Below are 24,943 nucleotides of genomic sequence, written 5' to 3' on the forward strand. Positions count from 1 at the left end.
GGCGGAGGCAGGCGGCTGGCGGGGCCCGGCCCTGGCACCGGTTGCAGGGCAGGGGGGGAGCGGGGATTGGCTGCAGCAGCCACTTCTGTGCGCGGAAAGCGGCAGGTGCCGGTGAGGCAGCGAGTAGAGGCCGTTCCGCGGGAAGGGGAAAGGAGGGGTATTTGCAGTAATTTCATTGTAACATGGTAACCTAAGGATAGGTGGAGTTTTGTTGGTAATTTTCCCGTCCATTCAGCCACATAACGCATATAAAACTAAGTTTTGGAGATACTTGGTTCTTACTAGCACGGTCACTCCCATGCCCACCCTTTGCTAGGTTTATATCGTGTCCCCATGTGCAATAGCTTATGATGGGCTTTTTTTATCCAGTACTTTCTTGAGCCACTGTAAACTTTTGATGTCCCAAAGTACGTAGCTGGAATTTTCTCTGCTTAACTTCCTGAATTTGTTTGAGCCACCTTGAAAGTTTCTTTTCCTACTTCCTACTTGATGTTTGGAAAGCGACACAGTGAGTGGAAAATTCATTCCCTGTTAAGCATCTGTGTGCCACTGAGGTACCTTAACGATTTCCATCCTATCCTACTCAGCTACTCCTTTTTCAAGCTGACAAACACTATATACATAGGCATTCCAAATATGACCCTTTCGGACACTGGGAGCAGGGCAAAGGACGCCAGGACTTCTTTGAGTGTTCAAATGTGGATGCACCATTGTTTTGTACAGTAGCGCAGTGTTTTTTGTTCTGTTTTGTTGAAAAAATAAAATGTTTGCAGGCAGAATTTGACGGTGCAAGTCTTCCATAGCTATAGTCTTAGGAAGGAGCAAAAATGCTGGAACAGGTAACTAGCAAGGGAGAGGAAGGTACTGGAAATTCAGCATATACAAATGTAAAGGGATGCACAAAAATACCAATTTTTCCTAGTCAAAGTCAATTATGGGCTTTGCAGTAACTGTTACTACTTGGGCATTTTGGATTATTGCAGCTGGCTCTGCAGGAACATTGACCTAGTGGTCAGTAGCAATCTGAACAGCAAATATGATGCTAGATCCAGGGTATACCATGTTTCAACAATGTGGACGTTTCCAGTCCCTCTACCCTGGATCTCAAAAGGATGTAATAGAATGGGAAGTACAAGGAATGGCAAAGGTTATCCAGAAGGTATGGAAGAGCTCCCAGATAATCTTATCTTGGGCTTTTCAGCAGAGAACAAATGGACAAAAGACACGGGTCTTTAAATTAATGGGTGGAATATAGATACTGATCCACTGCTGCTTTGAATGCAGAAAGTCAGGGATATCAAATGACATCATCAAGAGGGCAGGTTCAAAGAGGGGAAAAAGGCATTTTGTTTTTAACAGAGCAAGTAGCTAAGCTGAAAAACTTGCCTCTGGAAGTTACACAGCAGAACTTTACATCAAGTCCATTGACTTACAAATTAATAGAAGAAAAAAACCCAAAACATTATAGGCTAATAGGTACATAAATGATCTGTGGCTCAGGAAGTCCATGAAGTGCAAATTCTGATTCCACACACTTCCTATAGGGGCTCGTATTAGAGTCCCATACGACTGATGATAGCTTTCTGACAGGTACGACTATACCGCATGGACTCAATAGCAGAGCAAAGGCCTAACTTTGCGTTTGAGAGATTGATCTTTACTGAATGCTGAAACTATTTGGAATTCCACAAATCCCTCTAATGTGAAAATTCTTTAGGGTAAAACCCCGAACCCTCTCTAACTGCAACTTGTTCTTTACCCACAGTATGTTCTGAACTGTTTTGATCTAAAGTCAGCAGGACAATGATATGAATTCCTTCTCCTAGGGAAAAAATCTCAAGCTATAAACTAATGTCTCAAGGACCAGTGTACAGAAGTAATAAATACGAACATTTAAGATAATATGCATCAATAGGTTTAAAATTTTTTTATTGTGCTGCCAAGAGCCAAATTACAAGAAACCGCCTTACAGTTAAAAAAGTAAACAAGCAATCTGCTGAACCGCAGTGCACTCCGAGTGCCACATATGCATCTATTTTTCAGAAAATTATATCTGCATTTCTCTTACAAGAGCACAACAGGAACCAAAGTAAAAGAGTGTAATGGATACAGCACATAGGATAAATCATATCTTTAAAATAATAATAATAAAATAATAATAATAAAAAACATTTTACACCATGTCCTATATCCTGCTAATATTTTCAGAATATGGCCTTGATTGTAAAACAAAAGCAAGCATTTACAATTTCTGGATAAAGACTGCTTACTCTTATGCAAGGAATGGATGTTTTGTCTTGACAAAATCTTTGTAGTAACTGGACAGAAACATCTCTGTTTCAATATCAGATTGAGTACAAAACATTGGGGAGACTACATTTTTTCTTATTGGTGGTTGGAAACTGGAGTTACATAAGCAGAAAAAATGTTGACCCTTAATGATACACCTATTTTTTTCTTTGATGCAAACAGCTAGAACACCTTTTTGATATTCTAAAACAAAAAAAAATTGTTAATCTTCAGATTAATAAATTAGGTCATTATAATAATAAATTAGGTTTTTTTTTTTTTTCAGTTTTAAAGTTCAGCAACCTCTGACCAAGTATTTACAACAATACTTGAGAGTTCCTTTACAAAAAATACATTTTCTTTTCACATTAAGCATACTGGGTATCTGTGTCTCTTATGACAAGCATTTGTAAAAGAAAAAAGGCAATGCACAAATGGGTAATTAGTATAAAAGTGCCAAGACCTGTTTGGAAAGTTAACATTGTATTATACAGTCAGAGTTATAAATGAGGCAAGCTACAACAAACTTCCAGCTTAATGTGGACAATATTCCAGTAGTTGTTTCAAACAATTGTTTGAAAAAAAAAAAAAAAAAAAAAAAAAAAAAGAAAGAAAAAAAAAAAAAAGAAAATCCAGGAGCCGGTGGTGTTATTTTATGGAGCTGATTAGTGCTGCATGTATATTGTCATCAGTGTCTCTAGCCAATGCATTCATTAAAAAGCCTTTTTAAGGCTAAGCAGGAAAAGAAAAATAAGAAACACCCTGAAATGTAGCAAGAGCAACGCTTACTGCTATAATCGTGCACGTACTGTACACACGCAAACACAAGAGTGCACACACACACACACGCGAGCACACAAATACTTTCAAATCAAATCAAATCAAACTGTAGGTAGAATGAGATGCTCTTTTCTTGTCTTTCCTAAACTTACAAGCGATTAAGCATTGATATGGAATGCCTGTTTATCTGTTTCTGCTCTGGGTAAAATCTCTCTCAGATAAAAATACATTCAACAAGAAAAAAAAATAGAAAAAAATATATACTGTATACATAGTATTTTATATATACAGTATATATATGTATACTGTATATACACATGCACGTATATATACATATGTATACTTACATGCATTTGTATATACATATATATACACAAACATACAAATACTTTTTGTTGTTTTTAGCATATTTATATTTACATAAATATTCCTATAATGCTAAAGTTTAAAGAAGCATGATCTCCTTTTTTTTTTTTCTGAGCTTCAAAAAAGGTGCTTGAGTAATATACAATTAAAATTAAGCAGCTTCCTAGCATGGAAGTAGTTTCTAAATCTGCATACCAGTAAATAAGAACATCAACAGGAAAAAACCAACAACCTTAAAACAGTCTCTTTTTTTACTCTCTTGTAAGCAAGAGCTTTGTCCAACAAAAATATTTTTCCTTCTCCTGTATGAACAACCAGAGATCGATACAAAATAACAAAACAAAACCACAACAGACAAAACAAACAAACAAAAGCCCCCGGAACTGCATGGTGTTCTTGACTTTTCCTTCCTTCCTTCAATACTGCTGTCAAAAGATCCAGTGCTCATATCAGGAATTACTTAGGCCTCAGTCATTTGCTAACTCTGCCGAAGTCTGGCTAATCTAGCCAATCAGCTTTGAAGAAAACAAAAATAAAAACAAAAAGCAGCACAAGGTATAATTTTATACATCCTTAATAAACCCACCCTTTATTTTCTGCTATAACCTCTTCCTTGCTATGTCATTAACTACTGCAGCTTCTCATCATATAGAAAAATATTTGCAGCTACACCACACCTGTGATGTGACAAATTCTGTTCTAGGAGTATATTACTGTAGCAACAGCTGGAAAAAAAAAATTCAGACCTTTTCATCTTTTTTTTTTCACCTGGGGTTAGGCTTTGCTGCAACAGATGCATTTTCAGAGCAGCAAAAAAAAAAAAAACCACTATCCTGCTGCTCGGTAGTATTCTTTATTTTCTTCTCCAGCCAAGCATTACCAGCTTGTCTTTGAAGCTTCCTTTTACCTTGTTGCCTACCCCTCGCTCCTGATTTCCCCTCCCCAAAAAACCTCTATAGCTATGTTACAAGCAAATACATCTTAACAAGATTTAAAACTTTGGTTCTAAGAAAACACTTGGTCAGTTATCTCAAGGAAAAGTGGGAATGCTTTTTCTGGCACATTGCAGGAGTCAGAGCTCATCCCAGTAAGGTCTTAGAGCTGTACATGTAGTCACAAATCCAATACAATCCACTAAGCAAGTGCACAATTCTAGTTTTATTTAATAGCAGACAGTCTCTCTCTCTCTCTTTTTCTTAAATCCTTGGAAAGGGTGCCATTCTTCAAACTGTTTGATAGAAATTATCTGCCTGTAGGTTGTTCTGTTTCTGCATGCTGTAAAATCCACTGTATCTTGAATCTGGGTCTGCAATTCTTAGCATCCTCTGAGAACTGTCCACCTGGACCATGGTACCTTTCTTGCAGTCCACATATACCAGTTGATTGTTTAGGCAAGAAGGCTGTTAAAACAGAAAGGGAATATTAAGTAAATTAAAATATTTTTATATTCCACGCATAATTAAAAAAGTCCTTGAGGTTCAAGTCAGTAAGCACTAAACAAAATCAAATCGGCAATGAGAGTCCGGACTTTTGCTAAACTTGGTAAAGGCTTACGCTAGGCACAGTAACAGACCAACACGCTCTTCTGAATCACCATTTTTATCTTCTGAATGGAGCTCTGGTGTTCTCATATCCCAGATGGACTGGTTAAACTGTTCTCTGTTAGTCTAGCACCACAAAAGGGCTTAACCTTGTTGCCCCGGATGTGCAGCACATTTTTTCCAAGACTTTAACAGCCTCTTTATTGCTGATCATTTTGAAGAAATGTTTTGTTGCTGGTTGCAGTTTCACTACGTGAATGGGAGAGATCATCCTGGCATGGAGTGTCTTATGGGATCCTTCTATATTCCTTTCCAAGGTGGTTTATGTATTACTTCCTTAATTAGGAAATAATCCACCTTTTATCTGGGATTTGCTAGGCCTTACACCCTTGCAAGGCAGTGTGTTATTGCGGAGATGACAGTGTTGATATGGCACTTGCTAGAGCTGTCCTTACTTGCTTATAAGTGTAGAATAGGGGATTTAATTTTAGGCAAATGTGAGTAAGTGAGGGTTTGAGTATGTAACCATCTACATGCATGTATGCACATAAGATGTTGCTCAAGAAGTTGAGCTATGTGTACTGGCTTTCTAGTCCAGCTATTCCTCCATTTCAGAATCCTTAAGCTGAAAGATTCCGCAGCTGAGAGGGAGGTGAAACAACACTGGGTGCAAAATGCCTTAAAGGTTTATGGGCTAAGCACGAAGGAGGACAACAGGCAGTAAGCATGCTCTATGGATACCTACGAAGTTAGTGACAGTGCATATGCGTGCTCACGCTACAAGCATGCAAGTGGACTGCAAATCTTAAAAATTCCAGTTTTCACTGATGTAGCTTCTTTTTCCAAGACTTAAATCAGAAAATCAGAAGGGTTTCTATTACTAAAAAGTTACATTCAGTAACCCTTATCAGGAAAGGTTTTTCTTTACCCAGATATTTATTACAAAACATTATTTTAAAAGGTTTTACATTTGGATCTTCAAAAGTCTGCGGACTGGTTTCACAAAGAAATCCTGAGGTTCATTGACATTAATGGAATCAGGGCTAAACATTAGCAGTCCCTCTGTAATTTTAAACATCTTCTCTATCATCTTTCTTTTGGTACTTACATGATGTAAGCAGAGTTGTTGATTTGTTCTTTATTAAATAGTGGACTATTTTGAACAGAAAGAATATAAGCCAAAACAGGCTTGCCAAAATTTATTACTAGGAACCATCAGTCACTCAGCAAGGAACAGGATAAATTAATGAGTGACATTTTGTCACATAGCACTTGGATGGAGAGCAGCCTTTCTGAGAGTTTAGGGTTGAATCCACTAGAGTTAAAAATGAACTTTAAAATGCATTCCTTAAGAAATTCAGAAAGTAGTATTGCTTACTTGTCTTGAAAGACTGGAAATGGAATAATACCAATTCCTCATGGTTCAGTTGAATTCAACTTTATGCTCTGACTGTAATTGCAAGCTTTTTGGAAATGACTTTTTTTTTTTAAAGAAAGCTCAGTAGCAGTGACAGAAAGAATATAGACACTTTATTTTTAAAATTAGTATATTACTCTTCCAGGTGGAACTGAAGAAAAGATGCTCTCAAATTGTGTTCCAACTGCGGACAAAGTCTGATTAGAATTAGGAAGTATAAGTGGGATAAATTGGGGAACTGATATAAATGGCATTTGAATACTGAGTAAGGGCTTAGTCTGCTGATGGAACTATTACTCATCATTACATATGATGCAGTTATTAGAAAATGTGATAAAAACTATCAGTACATACAGTACCTGATGTTGGACAAGACTTTTAAAGTGGACAAAAGTTAAGAAAGCAAAAATATTCTCTAAAGGGTTTTACTGCAGATAAGAAAATTGCTTGTATTTACCTACACATATACAGAGTTGAATTTTTTTTTTTTTTCCTGAGCTTCATTTCTATCTAGTGACAACTCGTTATTACATGGAGCAGGAAACATTTTCTTTTAATAGTGAAAAAAAAACCGCAAATATTTAGGAGGACTAAATAAATACCAACAGACTGACTGGTATAAAATTATTTAAGACATAAGGAGAAAATAATTTAAGAGTGTTCATGTGATGTGAACTCAATTGCATCCTACACAATACTCTAGCTAATTCTGTTTTCTCTAAAAAGCAAAAGCCTGAAAATAGACATAAACAAAGCACCTTTGTTGGAGCTTTGTAGCAGGACACTGGAATCCACTGCTTTTTCTGATTGACGAGCAGAAAGACGATGATCAGTAACAGCGCTATCGTGATTGGAATTGTCACCAAGGCAACAGAGCTAACTGACGCATCTTCATTTGGATGTGGTCCACTGCCACTTCTGTACTCTCCCTGGAGATGATTCATGTCTGCAAGGCAAACGTCAGCATTTGTTAGTAATTATAAATGGACCTTGACCATAAAAAAGGTAGTAATTATGAAAGTTCCACTCGTGGATCTTGTCACTCACATGAATTTGGACTTTGTCTCCTGAAATGTCACCTTATGCATAGAAATTAGAACAACCGAAAGGTAGTATCTTATATAGTGACTATATTAGCTGGGAAAATGCATCAAAAAGAGAGAAAATAGGATGGAATCTAAAGCACAGTAACAAGCAAGTCTGACAATAACCTCCTAGCTCAGTTGCATTTGCATTATCTTATCGGATCACAACCAAATTCCCACTAGGAAAAAAATCAGCCTGTGTTTCTATGCTGAGGAAAATTTGGAAGCCTTACGATGAAAGCTTTTTTAAAAACAAACAAACATAAACCTGGTAAGACAATTATGATGTGTATGCTCTCTCACCTGTTGAGAACATCTTACAAAACCTGTGCCATTCAGCCCATGAAAACAGACCGCTAGCAGACTACTAGACTGTAGCAAGTCTTGCATGTAATTGCAAAGAATGGTAATTTTCAATGACATGTACAACACTCCCGTACAGTTTGCAGTGTGTGTTTATAATCCCCAGCCAGGATAGTTGCAAGCCAGCTACTAATGCCTGTGAGAAATGAAAATGCTGTAATTATAAAAGTGTAAGCTTACAATTTTATAAAGCAGTTACGCTTTATGAATCCTTTCTCCTAGCCACTAAACAATAGTATGCTATGTATCATCCTTGAATTTTTAAAAAATATACACAAGTTTAGGTAGTCCTTCAATTAGAAAAGGTTAACAAAGACTGTGTCAAAGTGTTTCCCCTACCTCATAATAATGATTTCTGCACAGTTTTAAACAAATGATGGATTTACATCCTTAGATAACTGTTCTGGTTTTGTTGGGGGGGCGGGGCTAAGGTGGTAGCTTCTGTAGGAAACTGCTAGAAGTCGCTCCCCTTTGTTCAGTGGAGTCGGCCGAGCCTAGGGCGGATCTGCTGCTGGCCAAGGCCAAGCTGATTGGTAGCAGAATGTCCTGTGATAACACCTCTGCAATAATATATTTAAGAAGGGGAGAACAGGAAAAAAAAAAAAGGAGGAGAAGATGTGAAGCAGCTGAGTGGGGGCAGAGAGGGGGAGGCACGAGCCTTGTGGGCCTTGCAGGCCTCACCCTCTGGCCTCCCGCCGGGCAGCCGACCGGGCCCAAATCGGCCCAGCCTGGCTGCAAGAAGTGGAGAGGAGATGAGAAGTGAATGAGATGTAAAAAGGATCTTGAGAGGCGTCTGCCAGCCTGTTGTGAGGAACAGCTGCAGACACCAAGGTCAGTGAAGAAGGAGGGGGAGCAGTAATGCGGTTCCTGGCCAAGATTCCCCTGCAGCCTGTGGTGACGACCATGGTGGAGCAGGTTGTCCCCCTGCAGCCCATGGAGGTCCACGGAGGGGCAGAGATCCACCTGCAGCCCAGGGAGGACCCCACGCTGGAGCAGGTGGAGGCCTGAAGGAGGCTGTGGCCTGTGGAGGGCCTGCGCTGGGGCAGCTGTTCTGGAGGGACTGCACCCCGTGGAAGAGATGACCCACGCCAGAGCAGTTTCATGAAGGACTGTGGCCCGTGGGAGGGACCCCACAACGGAGCAGAGGAGGAATGCGAGGAGTTCTTTCCCCGACGATGATGCAGCGGCATAAAACAATGCGTGATGAACTTACCATGACCCCCATTCCCTCTTCCCCCTGTGCCGCTCGGGGTGGGGGGGAAGGTAGTAGAGATAATGTTAAGCCTGGGAAGAGGGAAGGGTGGGGGGGAGGTTATCTTGTTCCCTGTCTCATTCTCCTGCTAGTTTTAGAAATAAATGAATAGTTTTCCCCAAGTCAAGTCTGTTTTGCCCGTGACGGTAAATTTGGGGATTTCTCCGCGTCCTTGTCTCAAACCTCGAGCCGTTTTTCTTGTATCATCTCCCCCTGTTCTCTCGGAGGGTAGGGGGAGTGAGAGAGAGACTGCGTAGTCTGGTCCAGATCAGGGCTGAACTACAACAATAACTTTATTAGTCCTGCATCATTATACCTGTGAAGTGGTTGGTTTGGTTTTTTGTTGTTGGTTTTTTTTTTTTTTTTTTTTTGTCTGGCATTTGTCTATGATATATGTTAAGTTGTGGTACATGTTTTCCTGTTTTTGTTCATCAATATAAGAATGCCAAATGGATCAAATGAAGGTCTGTCGACTCCAGTGGCCTGACAACAGTCTGCTTTCTAGATTTTGTATCGGAAAAGACACTGCAGAATCACTCCTCATTCATCATTTTATTACATTCTTAATTTTATAGAACTCCATCATACCAACACACACTTTTCTTCCAAGCTGAAGATGGAATGATAATAAGACTAAATTGCATAAATACAATTTAATAGACTGACTCGTATTTACTCAAAGCAAAATGCATTTAAGAGTTCTGCACTGAAGAATATTCTTTTCAAAGCATTATATAGATGCTACCTGAACAGAACAAGCAGATGCATTAAAACATGGAGAATAAACACAGACCTAAGTTAGCCCAGTTTATATCAGACCTTACCTCTGTGAATGTGGATGATGTCATTTTCACTTGGTGTGGGCCAGTTTGGTACTTCTAGTTCAATGTCTCCTCGATGATTTGTCTTCTCAATGGGGATGTTAGTAGGTTCAGGTACATACATCTCTGTGAAATGAGATAAATGCGTTTTACAAATTACAGGCTGCTTAACTTTCCAGTGCTGCTCATAATTTAGAAAATATACTTGGCCATCTGCAGTACTTTGTCCTATGAATACTTTCATTTGTTTCAGAATTTTCCCCGTTACTAGCCTGAGATTTTCTTTTAAAACTCATTTAATAATGTATACAGCATACCTGTGCTGTAATTTTCCCCGTTACTAGCCTGAGATTTTCTTTTAAAACTCATTTAATAATGTATACAGCATACCTGTGCTGTCATTATTGTTATCCTAATGTGAATAGGATGTGTGTGGACAAGTTTGCTTTTGAAAATACCATTTCAAAATACACACTTTACTAGAGCCTTGCTTCTTTGTGATAATAAACAATAAAAATACCAAGGGAAGGCTACATCTTCCCAGCTGATACATAAACTGTCACTGCTGGTTTTTTTTGCCTTCCTTTTTTTTGGTAATCATCAAAGTAGGAGAATAGCAAGAGAGGGTACTGCTGAATCTCCCCAGTTGTCCTATGGGAAGTAGTTACCAGCTCAGCTGACTGAGTAAGATGGACAAACTCCTGCAGAAGTATGTCAGGACTAGCATTAAATACCAGTTGCAATTATTATGTCCTTTGTGTCCATAGCTAAGAAAATTTTGTGTTACTTTTAAGCCAAGTTAAAATGATAAAGCAACACAATAGCTGGAAAGTAATGAAAAGAGTCAGAAAAGACAGAAATGTTAATCACTGACAGAATCTGCAGAGATGTAAGAATATTCATTTTCCTAGTTCACCAATGTATTTCCATAACCTTGTGAAAGGACAGAGCAGGGACAAGCAACTAATTTTTGAGTTCACAGTTCTCAGGGTAAGTAAAATTCAAACTATGTATTTGCACTATATGCCTCTCTGTTAAGAATATTCATTTTTCTGAAGTCTAAACATCTGTTGTCCTCTTGATACCGTTCAAATATGGACTGACATTCAAAACAAATTAAAACCCCCTTATTATCAGTGCTGGAAAACCAGCATTACAATAACCTGGGTTGTCACATCACCTTACCTGGACACATAGGACAGCAACTTCCCTCCACGTTGATGGGTTCAGCACAAGGGAGGGGTGGGCAGCTGACAGTGGAGCAGAGAGTCTGACCCTGCAGGCAGTAGCAGTGTGTGCAGCTGTCAATGTCCCAGCGTTCCTCATCTGCGTATGTTTTTCCATTGAAGTGGCAGACCACTTTCTTTGGAACCGTATCTTCTGTTGAAGAGAAACAGAATGGTGTGATCATGTGGTAATGGCCAATTACATACAAATCTGATTTTTTTCCCAAACACAAAAGTGAAACAACAGCTACAAAGAAATCCCAGCTGTAATTACAAGACCCTCTCCACATCTTCTGGAAAAGCTTTGTTTAAAAAAGTGTAATTTCTGCTTCTTTTGAAGTACATAATTAGCCTGGGCTGCTTCTCCTCATTTTCCTCATGCAGGAGGCTGGAGGATGGGTGATTGGGATGTGAAATGATGATATCAAAAGTGCTGTGTAAATTAAGAAAATTTTTTTTTTTTTAATGTTTGAGACTGCCAGCTACGCCTCCTCCTTGTTTCCTAGTAAATCCTATTTAAGAAAACACCCAGACTACCTACATTTCTAATTACCAAGGTTCAAGAAAGATGAAGTCAGTCTGGAATACTTGAAAAAAAGATTAGGCTGGATGCCGAGAAGGACGAAGCAACTCTTGGGTGACATTACTAGAAGTTCTTGGACTATTTATTATGATAAAACAGATTTTAAGAGGATCTGATCATTCCCTGTAACTGCATCAATGGAAAACCCCAGGAAAAGGGCAATAACCAGACTCAGTACATTTTTTCATGGTTAGTATTATATGAACTGGAAATTGGTTTGATCTTAATCCTCACAAAAAAGGGAAGTTCCAGAACACCTTTCCCAAAGATTCAGAGCTGTAAAACTAACAACTTTTCAGATAGATTTTGACATAGTACGTAATAGGGACCTGGACCTGATGAAGCAAGTAGGTCTTGGGAAAACACTCAAAAGAAGTTTTACACTTCTGCCTAAGCATTCAATACACCATTTTTTAATGCTGCATCCTGTGCAAGCCTTTTAGGCGGTCTGCAGTTTCACTGAGAAGACACTCACAAATTGCTTAGCCTAGGATGATTTTGCTGCTATAGCACTTCCTAAATAATCAAAATAAAACTACACAGAAGAACCTCCAAAAGCCAAGCAGCACCTCACTTTCATCTTAGCTTCTCGCTACTTTTTTTTTCTTAGAGGCAGAAATTATTATGATGAAACCTGTTGATGATATGAATTTGCAAATTAAGCACATGCATGAGATAACAGAATGAAATCACAATGTAACTTCTTAAGCTGTCAGAGAAATAATGGTTTCACATTCACACAGATTACATATGTAAATATGTCAGTTAGAATTACCTTCTAACTATAAATAAAATAAACCTTATTAAATACTTTGGCCATCAGTACAGCTTTTAATTAGTGACAACATAACAGACTGATATAATCCAGAATAACAAGGTTAGCAGTCAGCAGATCAGTGCAACAGAGCTGGCAGGGTAAATTCAAATGCAAAAGGAGACCAGCAAAGAAGTACTATTGTGAAAATACTAATGGAACTATCTGAAAAGTGCAGATGTTCCAGAGGTCCTTGGTATGGGCATCCCATGGTGTCCATGGCTACAAGTCTGGGTCCCAGCCTCTCCAAGTAGAAGATTTTCTAAGTGAATATGGAGTGGACATGGAAAAGGAACAGTGGGAGGAAAAGGTGGCTGCAAGCTGCAGAAAGCATGTTAGGATCTTTCAGAGATTATGTGCATGTTGGTATATAGAGCTGCTGGAGCCCTGTGTTGGTCAAAAAGTAGATACGGCTGGGGAGAGGATGAGGCACACAGCCTGAGCTCTGCTGCTCATTATCTGTGCAGACCTAAAGCTGAGCGCTGCCTGTGCACTCAGGGCTAATTTGCTCCCTAAGTGCTACGTTGCCCCGCTCAGGACAGCTTCTTAATGCAGCACCTGGTTTGGCTGGAAGAGGCCTTTAACTTGCTCAGGCTTTTGCAAGTTTGTATAGAACACCTCACAATTTAATACAGTAAATGTTTTTTAGAAGAATGAACAATGATAAAATCACAATAGCAGTGTTGCACCTTTGAACCTCAAAAGGAAACTTTTAAGTCCTAGGAAAGTATTATCTTGTGTGCGTGTGGCCCGTTTTGGTGTCTATCTCTATGCAAGTATAAGAACAGGATAAAGACAAAGGCCACAACACCAACAAGCGCTCAAGAACAGTGGAAGTAAGAGGCACTTGCAGTAAGAAACCTACTTACAAAACCACAATTTTTTAGAACATCATGTCTAGATATTTTATTTTAGAATACTGTGTCTAGCTCTCCCTATCTTCTCTCAAACTTCCTCTAGCTGCACCAGTAAATCAATCTCATCTGGTAAACAAACAAACAGTTGTTGCTCTGTTTTCTGCAGAAGACTAATCTTGTCTCTAATCAAATAGATATCCCTTCATCCTCTCTAAAGTAGAATGTTGTTTCCAAATTAATCTTTCCCTGCATGAGAAAGAAGAATGTTGAAGGAATTTGAGGATTCAGACAAACAACAAAGCATCCAAGGCATGTAAAATTTTGAATTTGAATCTATACTAACTTGTTAGGCATTAACCAGACCTGTATCCAGAAAGAAGCAGAATAAAATACAGTGCTAAAGCCCTGCATAATTTTTGAAATTCCAATAAATGAAGAAGGTCTGTTTCGACAGAGTTTGCCTACTAAACATTTTATCAACTATTACATGAAAATAGTAAGACTCTGTACAAAGATGTGCTTCACAGTTCTCAAGAAATGAAGAGTAAAGCAGTAAGAACCAGGAAGACACAAATTAAATGCATGACCTTACTCCTCGTTCAGGCAAGAGTATATAAGTTCAGAGAAACCATTAGAAAAGTTAAGTTTCCATGAATTTCAGTTATTTAGACCCCAAAACAATCTAACAACATAGTACAACTTGGATTAGTAAAATGTATAATAATTGAAAGTCTTCATATCTGAGCACCAATTAAAATCTGGCTTCTGTGTTTCATACAGTTGCTGAGCAGTTGCTACTAAAGAAAAATCATTAAGCTTTTTCAGCAATATCGTGCAACTATATGGGATTCAAAGTAAATTAATTAAAGCCATATCTACATCTTGTGTGTATTTATTTGCAATCTGATGTGCAAGGTGTAGGCACAAAGTTCTAGAGGTTTTATTTTTGTAGTTTATGGCACTAGTCCCTGTGATGAATCCCTTCCTCGACCTAAATAATTCTTCAGTACAGTACTAAGGCTCATGTTCTGATTCTACCAGTTTGATTGCCCAACTTTGCATACACTCTGTATTGTTTTTAACGTTAAAGTATGTATGGTTGCAAAGTCAATCACTGGAAGAAAAGCCTGCAGAAAGACAGTTGTCAGAGAAACTTTAAATCTCTCCCATTTTGTACGCAAACCACAATGAGAAAGTACTAATAGGATAACATAGTACTTTCCCCTCAAAACGTCCTCATCAGGAATCTAAGTAGGGCAATTGAAATCTGGATACTTTCTAACTTCTCCAGGCATTTATTTGATGAAAGTCCTTGCATATCCTATTATTAAAGATATTTTATTTACAACAAATTAAAGATTTCAAGAGCTACATCAATGGTACATATCTGAAAGGACATCACAACCTTTCTGATGTCTTTCTGATGAAGAACTGTATTGTTTATAGATCGGCAAGTTGATTCACATGTTCAATTAACGATACTTAAAGCCCGTCAATTTTATTATATTCCTTTTTACTGAATTCTTTTCTACTGTATCTCCCCCTACTGTTTTTGGAAATGAAGGTTATAGTAAGCTCTGAATGCTTCCAACAATGCCACAAAGACTTAATTTCAGCAAGTGCATTGTACAATGCTTCTCTATGAAAAGCTTCCATTCTACAGCCTTTGTGCTTACTGCAAACTCACTAAAAAGTAATCTGTAAATAAATATCCCTATTCAAAATACAATGAAAAAGTGATCAGTAATCTCAAATTCTGCAACTTTAAAATTGCCTGGCAATTTTCCCTATCTATACCATCCACCATTTACTTCAACTCCAAATTCAAAATGGTGCACGGGCCTTAATTCTTTATACATTTTAAGTATGTAAAAAAAAAAATCCGTTATTATTTTGCCTCTTCTATAACTATCATTAATGAACTTCCTGTTTTGTCCTGTATTTGCATTTAGATGCCTTATTAACACTTCTCCATCCCGTGAAATTGCATAATACTTCAGCTTATCTTCTGCAGTTGTAATTAATATTTTCCTCATACTATCAAACAAATCTTGACATAACATATACGTTACCTGGCAGATCTTCCTTCAAATAAGACAGTTTTTCTGTAATGTCTTCATCTAATAAGGTATATTACCAAGGTTTCAGGAGGATCTCCTCTCACATTTGTAGGCAAATTACATTTATATCTTCCTGCACTTCTACCTCAAAATGACAAATTACGATCCTCAAAGCTCCCCTATGCAGATTTCACTCTCCAGTTTAACTGAAGGCACTAACTGCATCTCCCCAGAACAGGGAAAACATATTTCAATTTGGAAATAAAACTTATTTTTTATTCCCAATAAGAAAACAGCAAGTTTTATAAACTATTTTTATTTGCTCACCAATACAGTAAGGACAACATTGTCCCTTTCTTAAAACAGGTCTCTCGCAGGATACTGGTGGGCAAGACTCAGAGTAGCATCTAATCACACCATCCATGCAAATACAGCTAGTGCAGACATTGGGCTTCCAGGACTCAGCTGTCAGAAAAATATCTCCTTCATTGTTTTTGCAATAACTGGGTATGCTCTCATTGCTTGATGAAGAGGGCTGAAGAGGTTCATCTGTAAATATAAAGAGATTAAGTTATTTAACTTACAGTAGCTAACTTCTTCCATAGTTCCTCAGCAGAGGGTTCACCTGTGAAAAACACAATGGAACTGTAACACATTGACTCGTTACTTCAGAACTAGAAGGACAGAGCCTTATGCCTATTCAGTCTTCACATATGATGAGGATCTCATGATGTGCTCTAGAATAAAGTTTATGTAGACTTTTAAATTTTTTTTTAGTAAACTCAATAAAGAAAAACAATAATAAAAAAAAGAGAATAAAGGACAGCAAAGTGAAAAACAACCACCACCATCAGAAGTCCCTCAGAAAGCCACTCTGCATGCTCTGAACTGAACGGTATATAGGAATTCACCTTAAATTAGAGAGACTGAATTTTAAATCTAAAACTTGAAGCCCAGCTTCTGCCATGTCTGTTCAAATCCTTCAATGAAGCAAAGTGAAAAGCTATTATGCTGCTGCTGCCTTTGCTAGTGGACTTATATGAGCTAATTATAAGCTGTTGAGAAACAAACAGAACTTGGATCAAGCTTCAGCTTGATGCCAATGTGACTGCTTTAATTCTCATGCCTGCACACGGGGGAGACAAATTTCTGCAATGAAGGTATATCTTAACAGATATTAGGGATCAAGAAATATGACTATATGTGCAGAGAACATATAAGAAAAGGAGAAGAAAAAAAAAGGATTCATAAGGACACGCAGATCAGATTCTCAATCTCATGGCATGAAGTAATGAGACGAAGCTCCTTATATAGACAGTGAAGAAAGATCAGCTCCTCAAAACAGTATTTTTAAGTTAAGCAAAAGTTGACTGTTAATAATGAGAAAAATGGAAGTCAGGAGAACTGGCTAACTTTTTTACTGAAAATGTTTTGTCAAAAAAAACCACACCCAGAAATCAACAAATACCCTGTAAAAGAAATGGCAAAACTTACCTTCTTTTTTTTTCTAAAGTAAAATTTTTAATTTTGTTTTTAACAAAGACAACTATTTTCTCAGTGAGTTTACACACAATTCACAGGCTTGGACTAAGTTTCCACTGCAATAAACTCCCCCATTTACTATGTAAAATACAAATTCACATTCCTTTATAATTGTATCTCTTTCCTCAGGGGAAAGCAAATCCTGTTACCTTCTTGACACTGTAAGGCGGTCTAGGAGGAATCTGGCACACCCGCTGGGCTGGAATGCTTTGATATTACTCAGTTGCCTTCAAATCACTTTCAAATCACACCAGGTGAACGTAAAAGCGAACAAGTAATTTTGAGACCAAATCCCAAATAGACAAGACAGTAATAAAGCAGTTCATAGAAACCAAGGCATGCAGAAAGGAAAAGAAACAAGCCTGTATCTGCCTAGCACTCTTACTGCTTTTGAAGCTTCTCTAATCCTGCATGTTTCCATAAATAAGCCAGTGCATATCTCATAAACCTTCCAACTAAGAATTCAAGTTCTCATGCAATCCTTACGTTATTAGATTGCCTTCAAAGGTGTTCAGACTTCAGGGCCACAACTCCCCTTTACATAGAAGATATCTCTTGCACACAGTCAAGTTTTTCAGTTGAAATAGAGGACTTACTCTGCTTAAGACCAAAGACACCACAACAACCAACTGTACACACACTGAAGCATTCAATATTTACATCATACTTTCTCAGATCAAGAAAGGTGGTTGTCAATATATACCTGGGCACTGTGGACAACAAGAGTCCTGCGTGCGGGTGGGGTTTTGACAAAGAAGAGGTGGACAGACTTCAGTCTCACACAGGACACGTCCACTGTGGCATGTACATTGTGTGCAAGAATCAATATTCCATGTCTCTCCTTCAACAAAGTATTCCCCACCAGGAGCATGACAGATTGACGGACTGGTGAGCTCTGGTTTCTGCACAATTATTTCATCTGGGAAAAACAGAATTGGAAGACAAGTAAAATCAACTGCGACTCTAATGATTAACAAATGCATCCAAGATTAGTAATTTCTGTTATTACTGAAAACATTAGGAATAAGAAAACCAGCTATATTCTTAATGAAGCTCTTTTGAGTTTATGACACTTTTGACTTTGTGTCACCTGCATCTCATGGAAAATGGGAAAAATATAAACAAGAAACAATTGGAGAATCAGTCTAAATAAATGCTAGTTAATATAAATCAGAGATAACTTCAAGCATTCTTGGCATTTCAGAAAAATTCAAACCAATCTGTGATGTAGGAATTCCAAGAGACAACTGTCATTTTCTAAAAAATTATACTGATTATGCAGTTTCTTAACTGCTAAATATTAGCATCAGTGCAATTCCTGAAAGGATGGATAAGCATGCTTCTCATCTGGGATTTAGGAAGTCCAGATTCAACTGTCTGCCTTTAAGTTTCCTGAGTGATATGTGTCTGTATCATTTGGTGTCAGCTTAAAAAAAAAAAAAAAAAACAAACAAAAAAAAAAAAAAAAAGAAAACCATAGAACCTGCCACCCAACTCCCTAAAAACATAAGCACTTAACACTGGTGGAAGTGCTTCATCACTGTGTTCCTTTAAAATAAAAAAACCAAACAAACAAATATTTGCAGTCTTTAAAGTAAAAAGTACACCTACGGAGATGCCGCAGTGCATAGACTTGTATTTCCAGTGGCTGTATCTCACCAAATGAACCTCTATTCCTTTTCACACAATTAATTACATTATCTCTACAGCCGTGGCTAAAAGACTCACCCAGCCTCTAATCCAGGCTGTTTAGAGAATAGACTTGTCCTCCTTCAAGTTAGGAAAGGAACTGAAACTGTTTCCCTTGTTCAGCATGAGTGTCCTGCAACCACTGGGATATTAAAGAAATGGGGGAACTGTCTTTACCTCTTGGTGTTTTAAAAGAAAAAGAAACCTGCCCTGTACTGTGAAAGTTTCTTCCATCAAGAAAAGGTTATGCCAGAAATTGCATTCCCATAGCCTGCTTAAAATGCTTTGAAGCCCATTCCAACATAAGGGACAATAAGGGCAATCATAGTTGCCAGCTTACCACGCTGGTTGCTTTGGACCTGGAGTCAGTCAACCAGCTTTTTCTATAGGAATCAAGAACACAGCATGTTTTATTCAGTTACAGGAGCCATGAGTTTGAAAGCTACATACTGCAACATGAAGCTTCAGGCTTGTAAGCGATGTCGTCCTTCAGCCTGAACTCATTTAACCCATTTAACATTAGACACTGAGTTAAGTGCCTGCGTCAAGAACTGAGCTACTGCAGGTTTCCTGTGCTGTGCATGGACGGGATGAGAAAATGACTTCCAGGTAATGACTTTGCATCTCTGAAGCACTTTCTGAAGTCCCTCTCTCCTACTTAATTATAAAGATGCCTAATATGAACATCATCCTACTCCAAATATCTTGGTTAAAGACAGAAAAATTAAATTGATAGCAGCTCTTCTAGTCACTTAGGCAGCCCGAGGCTCACAAAGCGCCCATGCTTCTCTCCACGTCTGTAGCACTGCTGTACGTGTCTGGAGAATGGCTTTTGTGCCCTTTGCTCTAGGACATTGCCATGTAGAACATATACCACTCAATTATTTGTTTTCATTTCTGGAGAATGATCAGTAGAACTTAAGGAACCTGACTCTAGCTGATCTTAGTCTATTCACAAAGTACTTGTGCATTTCTTCTTTTGGGGAATTATTTTCTCTTTCACTGATTTGCTTATGCTATGCTTTTCCTATTGCTTACATTTATGAACCACTTATGTGATTCAGTAGCACTTACCTGAAGCGAGTAGCTAGTGTGCTGTCTTGCCACTGTCTGTTTTTTATTTCAGCTGCCACAATATATTACATTTTATGCAATGACATCCTAACTCACCATGGCAAAGGCAATATTAATTATTTCCTGGAAATTTTCTCAGTCATCTCCTTTGCATCTAGTTCTCTGCAAAGTCACAGACCTGTTTTACTACAGCTCATATACTGCTCATAATCAGAAAAGTGTAACCATAGTATTGCTGTACAGATTGTATTGCTTACTGCTGCTCCCTCATCAGCACTGAGATTGATGCATCACTGCAATTGCATTGTTACAAACATACAACTATTATATCCCTGAAGGAGCAACAAGCCAAACAAATAAACTCTTTCTGGGAAGCATTGTTCTGCAAAACACTAGCAGCTAATAACTTTCTAAATCTTACAGGAAACCTGGAGCTTTTCACAAGCGTTGTGACCATCCACTTAAACCTCTTAATACATAAACATGGTTATAATGAATGTTGTAGCAGTCAAGGTATACCTTGCTCTGTTGAAAGCTAACTAAATATGAAATTGAACGTAACCCTTTTTTCAAGAGTTATGCAGAAAAATTATCTCTGAGAGCTGCCACTTCCCTGTCAGTATATTAACAGCGCAATTCAAAATTCAGCACATCAAGACTGCTAATTATTTCGACATCTTTATGCCAGACACATTCGAGTGATGTACACTCAGTCTCACAATTCCAAACTGTGCTCCTATCTACTGAAATCTATGATATTCATTCAATGACATCAGTGGGGATGCAATACACTGCAAAAATAAAATCAAAAGTAAATTTCTAACAAATAGAAAACCTCATTGGGGGAAACAAAACCACTCTGGGACTTAATTTGTCCATATTAAATTCATACACTTACATATGCAATCACTTTAAAAAAATGCTGCATCTGCCCTAGCAGTGTAAGAGTTTACACCAGATACGACTTTGCTAACCCAAAAGCTGGGTGACCAGTACCTCGAAAGCAGGAAAGGGTGTCCTACACAGACACTGTATCTCAAAGGAACGGACGCTATTGGTTAAGCAACTGCTCTTTTATAGAAAAGACAACATTGCAGGTGCTCAGAATCAAACACTGATCTCATCCACAAGAAATGTAAGAAGACAGGTACTGTTAATTTCTTATACTGATCCTTCTTCCATGAACTTCCATTCTATTAGGCTTATGAATGGATGTACCCACACTCATTCTCCATACACAAAATAACTACCCACTGGTGTTGCTGAAAAGACCAAAATTAACATGACTCTTATTTGAATGCTCTGAGGTGTTATGCCTATGTTAGATAAATGATTATGCGCAAGTATGCTGACAGTAGAGTAAAATCAGGAATGAGTCTTGGAGATCTAACAACAGAATTGCTGGAACTGGAACAACCATCCTAGAGTTTAAATTTTGAACCTTGAATGTTTATCTAACGCAAGACTGACATACTAACCTGTCTCCCTCCACATGAAGTATACCATCCTCTACAATAATACACAAATCATTGTGATAAGGTGAGTGACTACTGCAAGTACTCCAACAGTTCTGTGCAGCCCTGAATTCCAGCTAATGTGAGTGGAAAACAACATCCCCGTCCAGTGACATGACTTTAGGAATGCGATATTCCTATTTATTATTTGCTGTTTGGCTGCTCCTCCTGGAACAATATTCAGAACTGAATCTTTTTTGTTGTTGTTGGTGTTTTTTTTTTTTTCCACACTGAGGTTTCATAGGGGAGAGAACTGTACTATTTAAGGCAGACTGTGAATGTGCATGGGGAGCTGGAGGAAAGAATGACAATATCTGATGGGATGCATATGGACCAACACTGTGTACTGCTGTGGCAAAAAAAAATGTGCTCCAAGCTGACAAAACACTAAGGTTTCCTTTAAAAATCTGATCATTTTTAAATTTCCTGTCAGACTAGCCAGATACTCAAAAATGGGAGACAAGTGAGCAAAGGTTGGTTGCCCCTGCGCACATAACTCCTCAGTGTTCCCACCTCAGCTAAAGATTTCACTAATGCTCGTCGTTACTACGCACTAAGAGCTCAGCCTCAGTAACCACTGCTAAATTACTTAGCATTGAAAATAGCTCTGGCTCCATGAAAGCTGGTGCCAAATGCAACACCACAGCTGGCCCTGGAACCACAGACACTGTGTGCCCGGTCTCGATACTGAGGGGAGGAGTGGTGCAGAGTGAGAAAGGCTGGCAGGCAGACAGACCTTTTGGAGTCCCGCATCTTTGTGGGGACTGTGTTTTTCCAATTACCCCAAGGTGTGAACTGGATTGGAGATCACCAGTTGTCTAAGCAATCTAAGGAGACTGGTTATCTTCAGTCCTAGGGAGGATGCACTCTTCTGTGTCACTTTCAGAAAGAGGATCTGGCTGCTTATTTTGCCTCTAGGATTTCCTGTTCTTTACAAAGAATTTGAAGCAGTTCATAATTCCGTCTATCTTGCCAGTGCTGTCTTACCGTTTTGCTATTCATAGTAGCATCACGAGCTTCGTTGTTCCTACTTGTAACATGACTTCCAATAAAGTCATAGACAATATCACTGTATTACAAATTAATCTATTAGCACATAAAATATTGTAGGAATCATTCTGAACACAGAGGGTATTAATCTTATACTGTACTCACATGCTAACATCTTTCATAGATGTTTTTCATATTAACGCTTATTATTAAAATTGTATTGGAATGCAACATTAATTATACTTGGCCTTCCCACATAAAGCATTAAAACAATCTTCTACTGCTGGTCGCACAGGAGCCTTCCCTCAGAACACTGAATCATAATGTTCAATTACTTAAGACATCTGTTTAAATGCGTACTCCTTGGAGGGGTTGCAAAACAGATCAGGAGATGAATTTTAATAAAACTCCACTTGAAATTAAAAAAGAGAAAATGTAATGCCTTTTTATCATGTTTGCTATTATAAGTAACAATTGTACAAGAGTATAAATTTGCTATTAATATATACCAGAATCTACTTCTAGTTCAGAGATTTCAATGTGTCAAAAATGAACATGTTAGGACCCAAAACATGTATATGCTTTAAATATTTAAGTTCCCATTTTTCATATCTGAGATCTTAATGAAAGCCACTCACCATGTTATATTGGGGCACAGAAATCTTCATATATACCTATTACTGAATGATGCATGACATTTTTTTCATGTGTTAGGAAACAGAACACACGTGAAATAAAACCCAATTACAAAACATATAGAAGAAAGCACGTTACCTGGACATGATGGGCAACACTGCCCTGGGTGTATGGTGGGGTTGCCACAATTAGGAACTGGGCAGGTGATCAAGGCACACATTTCCCGTCCATTGTGACAGTAACATTCCCTGCAGCCATCGTGCCAGCTCTCCTCGTTCTCATGTCGGCGCCCATCCATTGACAGGCAAGAGCCTGTTTTAACAGGAGGCACAAGAGAAGCAGTTGCCTCTGCACAAAATAAAAGGAAAATGAAGTGTCCTGATAAGTATGTGTTTGTTACTTAGGAAAAAAGCACATCACCTTCATGGCTGGATTGCATTTATTTTTAAAGCACATATAAAATCAAGTGATTAATTCTTCTATCATTTACGCTTAGAAATAAAATACAACAAACATGAAAATTAAAAGGTACACTGAAGGGGATGGTAGGATGTAGTAGAAGGTACTTTATTTGGAAAATATAATCATTTTTTTCTGTTGCCTCTGTACTGTTTTTAATCATACAGAAATGCAGTACTGGCTGAGTAATATAAGAAAAAAGAAATGCAATAGAATAGCAGAAAGCATGAAACATATTTAAAATGACATATTTAAATATTACAGTGTATTAGCTTATCTACAATATGAGTATCTGACAGCAAGAAGACAATAAAAGCATTTACAAGAGCTAAGGATGCTTTTATATCATGAACGACAAAAAATTAGAAGCAAGTTCTAACAGGGTCATACTAGATACTGGAAGTATTTCATAAAATGCTTAGCTATGGGAAATTATTAGTTTACATTGCTATGATAAATGGGATGTCTGGAAGATAACTGCTCTGACAATTTTACCCCTCATTCCTAGCTTTTACTGAGATGACAATAGAGTAGCTTGGCCTACTGCATTACTTGCACTCAGCCAGAACACACAAGCAGTTGGTCTAGGGAGGATAAAGTCTCATTTGTATCTTAAGGGGTATTTAAGTGCTGCAGGATTCAGCCTCAATATATTCTTTGTTAATCAGCAGAGTGAATTGAGAGCCTAACAGTCCCTCACCCACATCATTATGATGATGAAGGATTTAGGATCAGTTTGTCAGTGAAATGACTTGTTTTCAGTGGTATGTCAACCATGTTCTGCTAACGCTTCCATATATATATATAAGGTTACTTGTATTAAAGCTGCTTATTTCGTTTTCTGTTTTAAAAAGGATGAAGACCCGGGTAACTACAGGCCGGTCAGCCTCACCTCTGTGCCTGGCAAGGTCATGGAGCAGATTCTCCTGGAAACCATGCTAAGGCACATGGAGAGCAAGGAGGTGGTTGGTGACAGCCAACATGGCTTCACCAAGGGCAGATCGTGCCTGACCAATTTGGTGGCCTTCTATGATGGGGTGACGGCATCGGTGGACAAGGGACGAGCAACTGACATCATCTACCTGGACTTGTGCAAAGCTTTTGACACCGTCCCGCACGACATCCTTCTCTCTAAACTAGAGAGACATGGGTTTGATGGACGGACCACTCAGTGGATAAGGAGTTGGCTGGATGGCCGCACTCAGAGAGTGGTGGTCAACGGCTCAATGTCCATGTGGAGACCGGTCACGAGTGGCGTCCCTCAGGGGTCCGTGCTGGGCCCAGCCCTGTTCAACATCTTTGTCGGCGACACGGACAGTGGGATAGAGTGCACCCTCAGCAAGTTTGCTGATGACACCAAGTTGTGTGGTGCCGTCGACACGCTGGAAGGGAGGGATGCCATCCAGAGGGACCTTGACAGGCTGGAGAGGTGGGCCCGTGCCAACCTCCTGAAGTTCAACCAGGCCAAGTGCAAGGTCCTGCACCTGGGTCATGGCAATCCCAGGCACAAATACAGGCTGGGCGGGGAATGGATCGAGAGCAGCCCTGAGGAGAAGGACTTGGGAGTGCTGGTGGATGAGAAGCT

General features: G+C 38.7%; 1 protein-coding gene across 1 annotated transcript in view; it reads right to left on the reverse strand.

Annotated features, from left to right (window-relative positions):
- Window positions 1-1,912: 1,912 nt before the first annotated feature.
- The window catches only part of CRIM1 (cysteine rich transmembrane BMP regulator 1), a 198,307-nt gene continuing 175,276 nt past the window's right edge, over window positions 1,913-24,943 (reverse strand). Inside the window, exons 11-17 of the mRNA XM_086745319.1 lie at window positions 23,038-23,247; window positions 17,700-17,915; window positions 15,782-16,003; window positions 11,100-11,294; window positions 9,918-10,040; window positions 7,152-7,339; window positions 1,913-4,835 (exon numbers count right to left, since the gene is read on the reverse strand). Of these exons, the coding sequence (XP_086601445.1) occupies window positions 4,659-4,835; window positions 7,152-7,339; window positions 9,918-10,040; window positions 11,100-11,294; window positions 15,782-16,003; window positions 17,700-17,915; window positions 23,038-23,247 (1,331 nt within the window). The 3' untranslated portion in view covers window positions 1,913-4,658. The remainder of the gene's footprint in view (window positions 4,836-7,151; window positions 7,340-9,917; window positions 10,041-11,099; window positions 11,295-15,781; window positions 16,004-17,699; window positions 17,916-23,037; window positions 23,248-24,943) is intronic.

The sequence above is a fragment of the Chlamydotis macqueenii genome, chromosome 3 (assembly GCF_036417535.1).
Source record: "Chlamydotis macqueenii isolate bChlMac1 chromosome 3, bChlMac1.mat, whole genome shotgun sequence".
Classification (NCBI taxonomy): Eukaryota; Metazoa; Chordata; class Aves; order Otidiformes; family Otididae; genus Chlamydotis; species Chlamydotis macqueenii.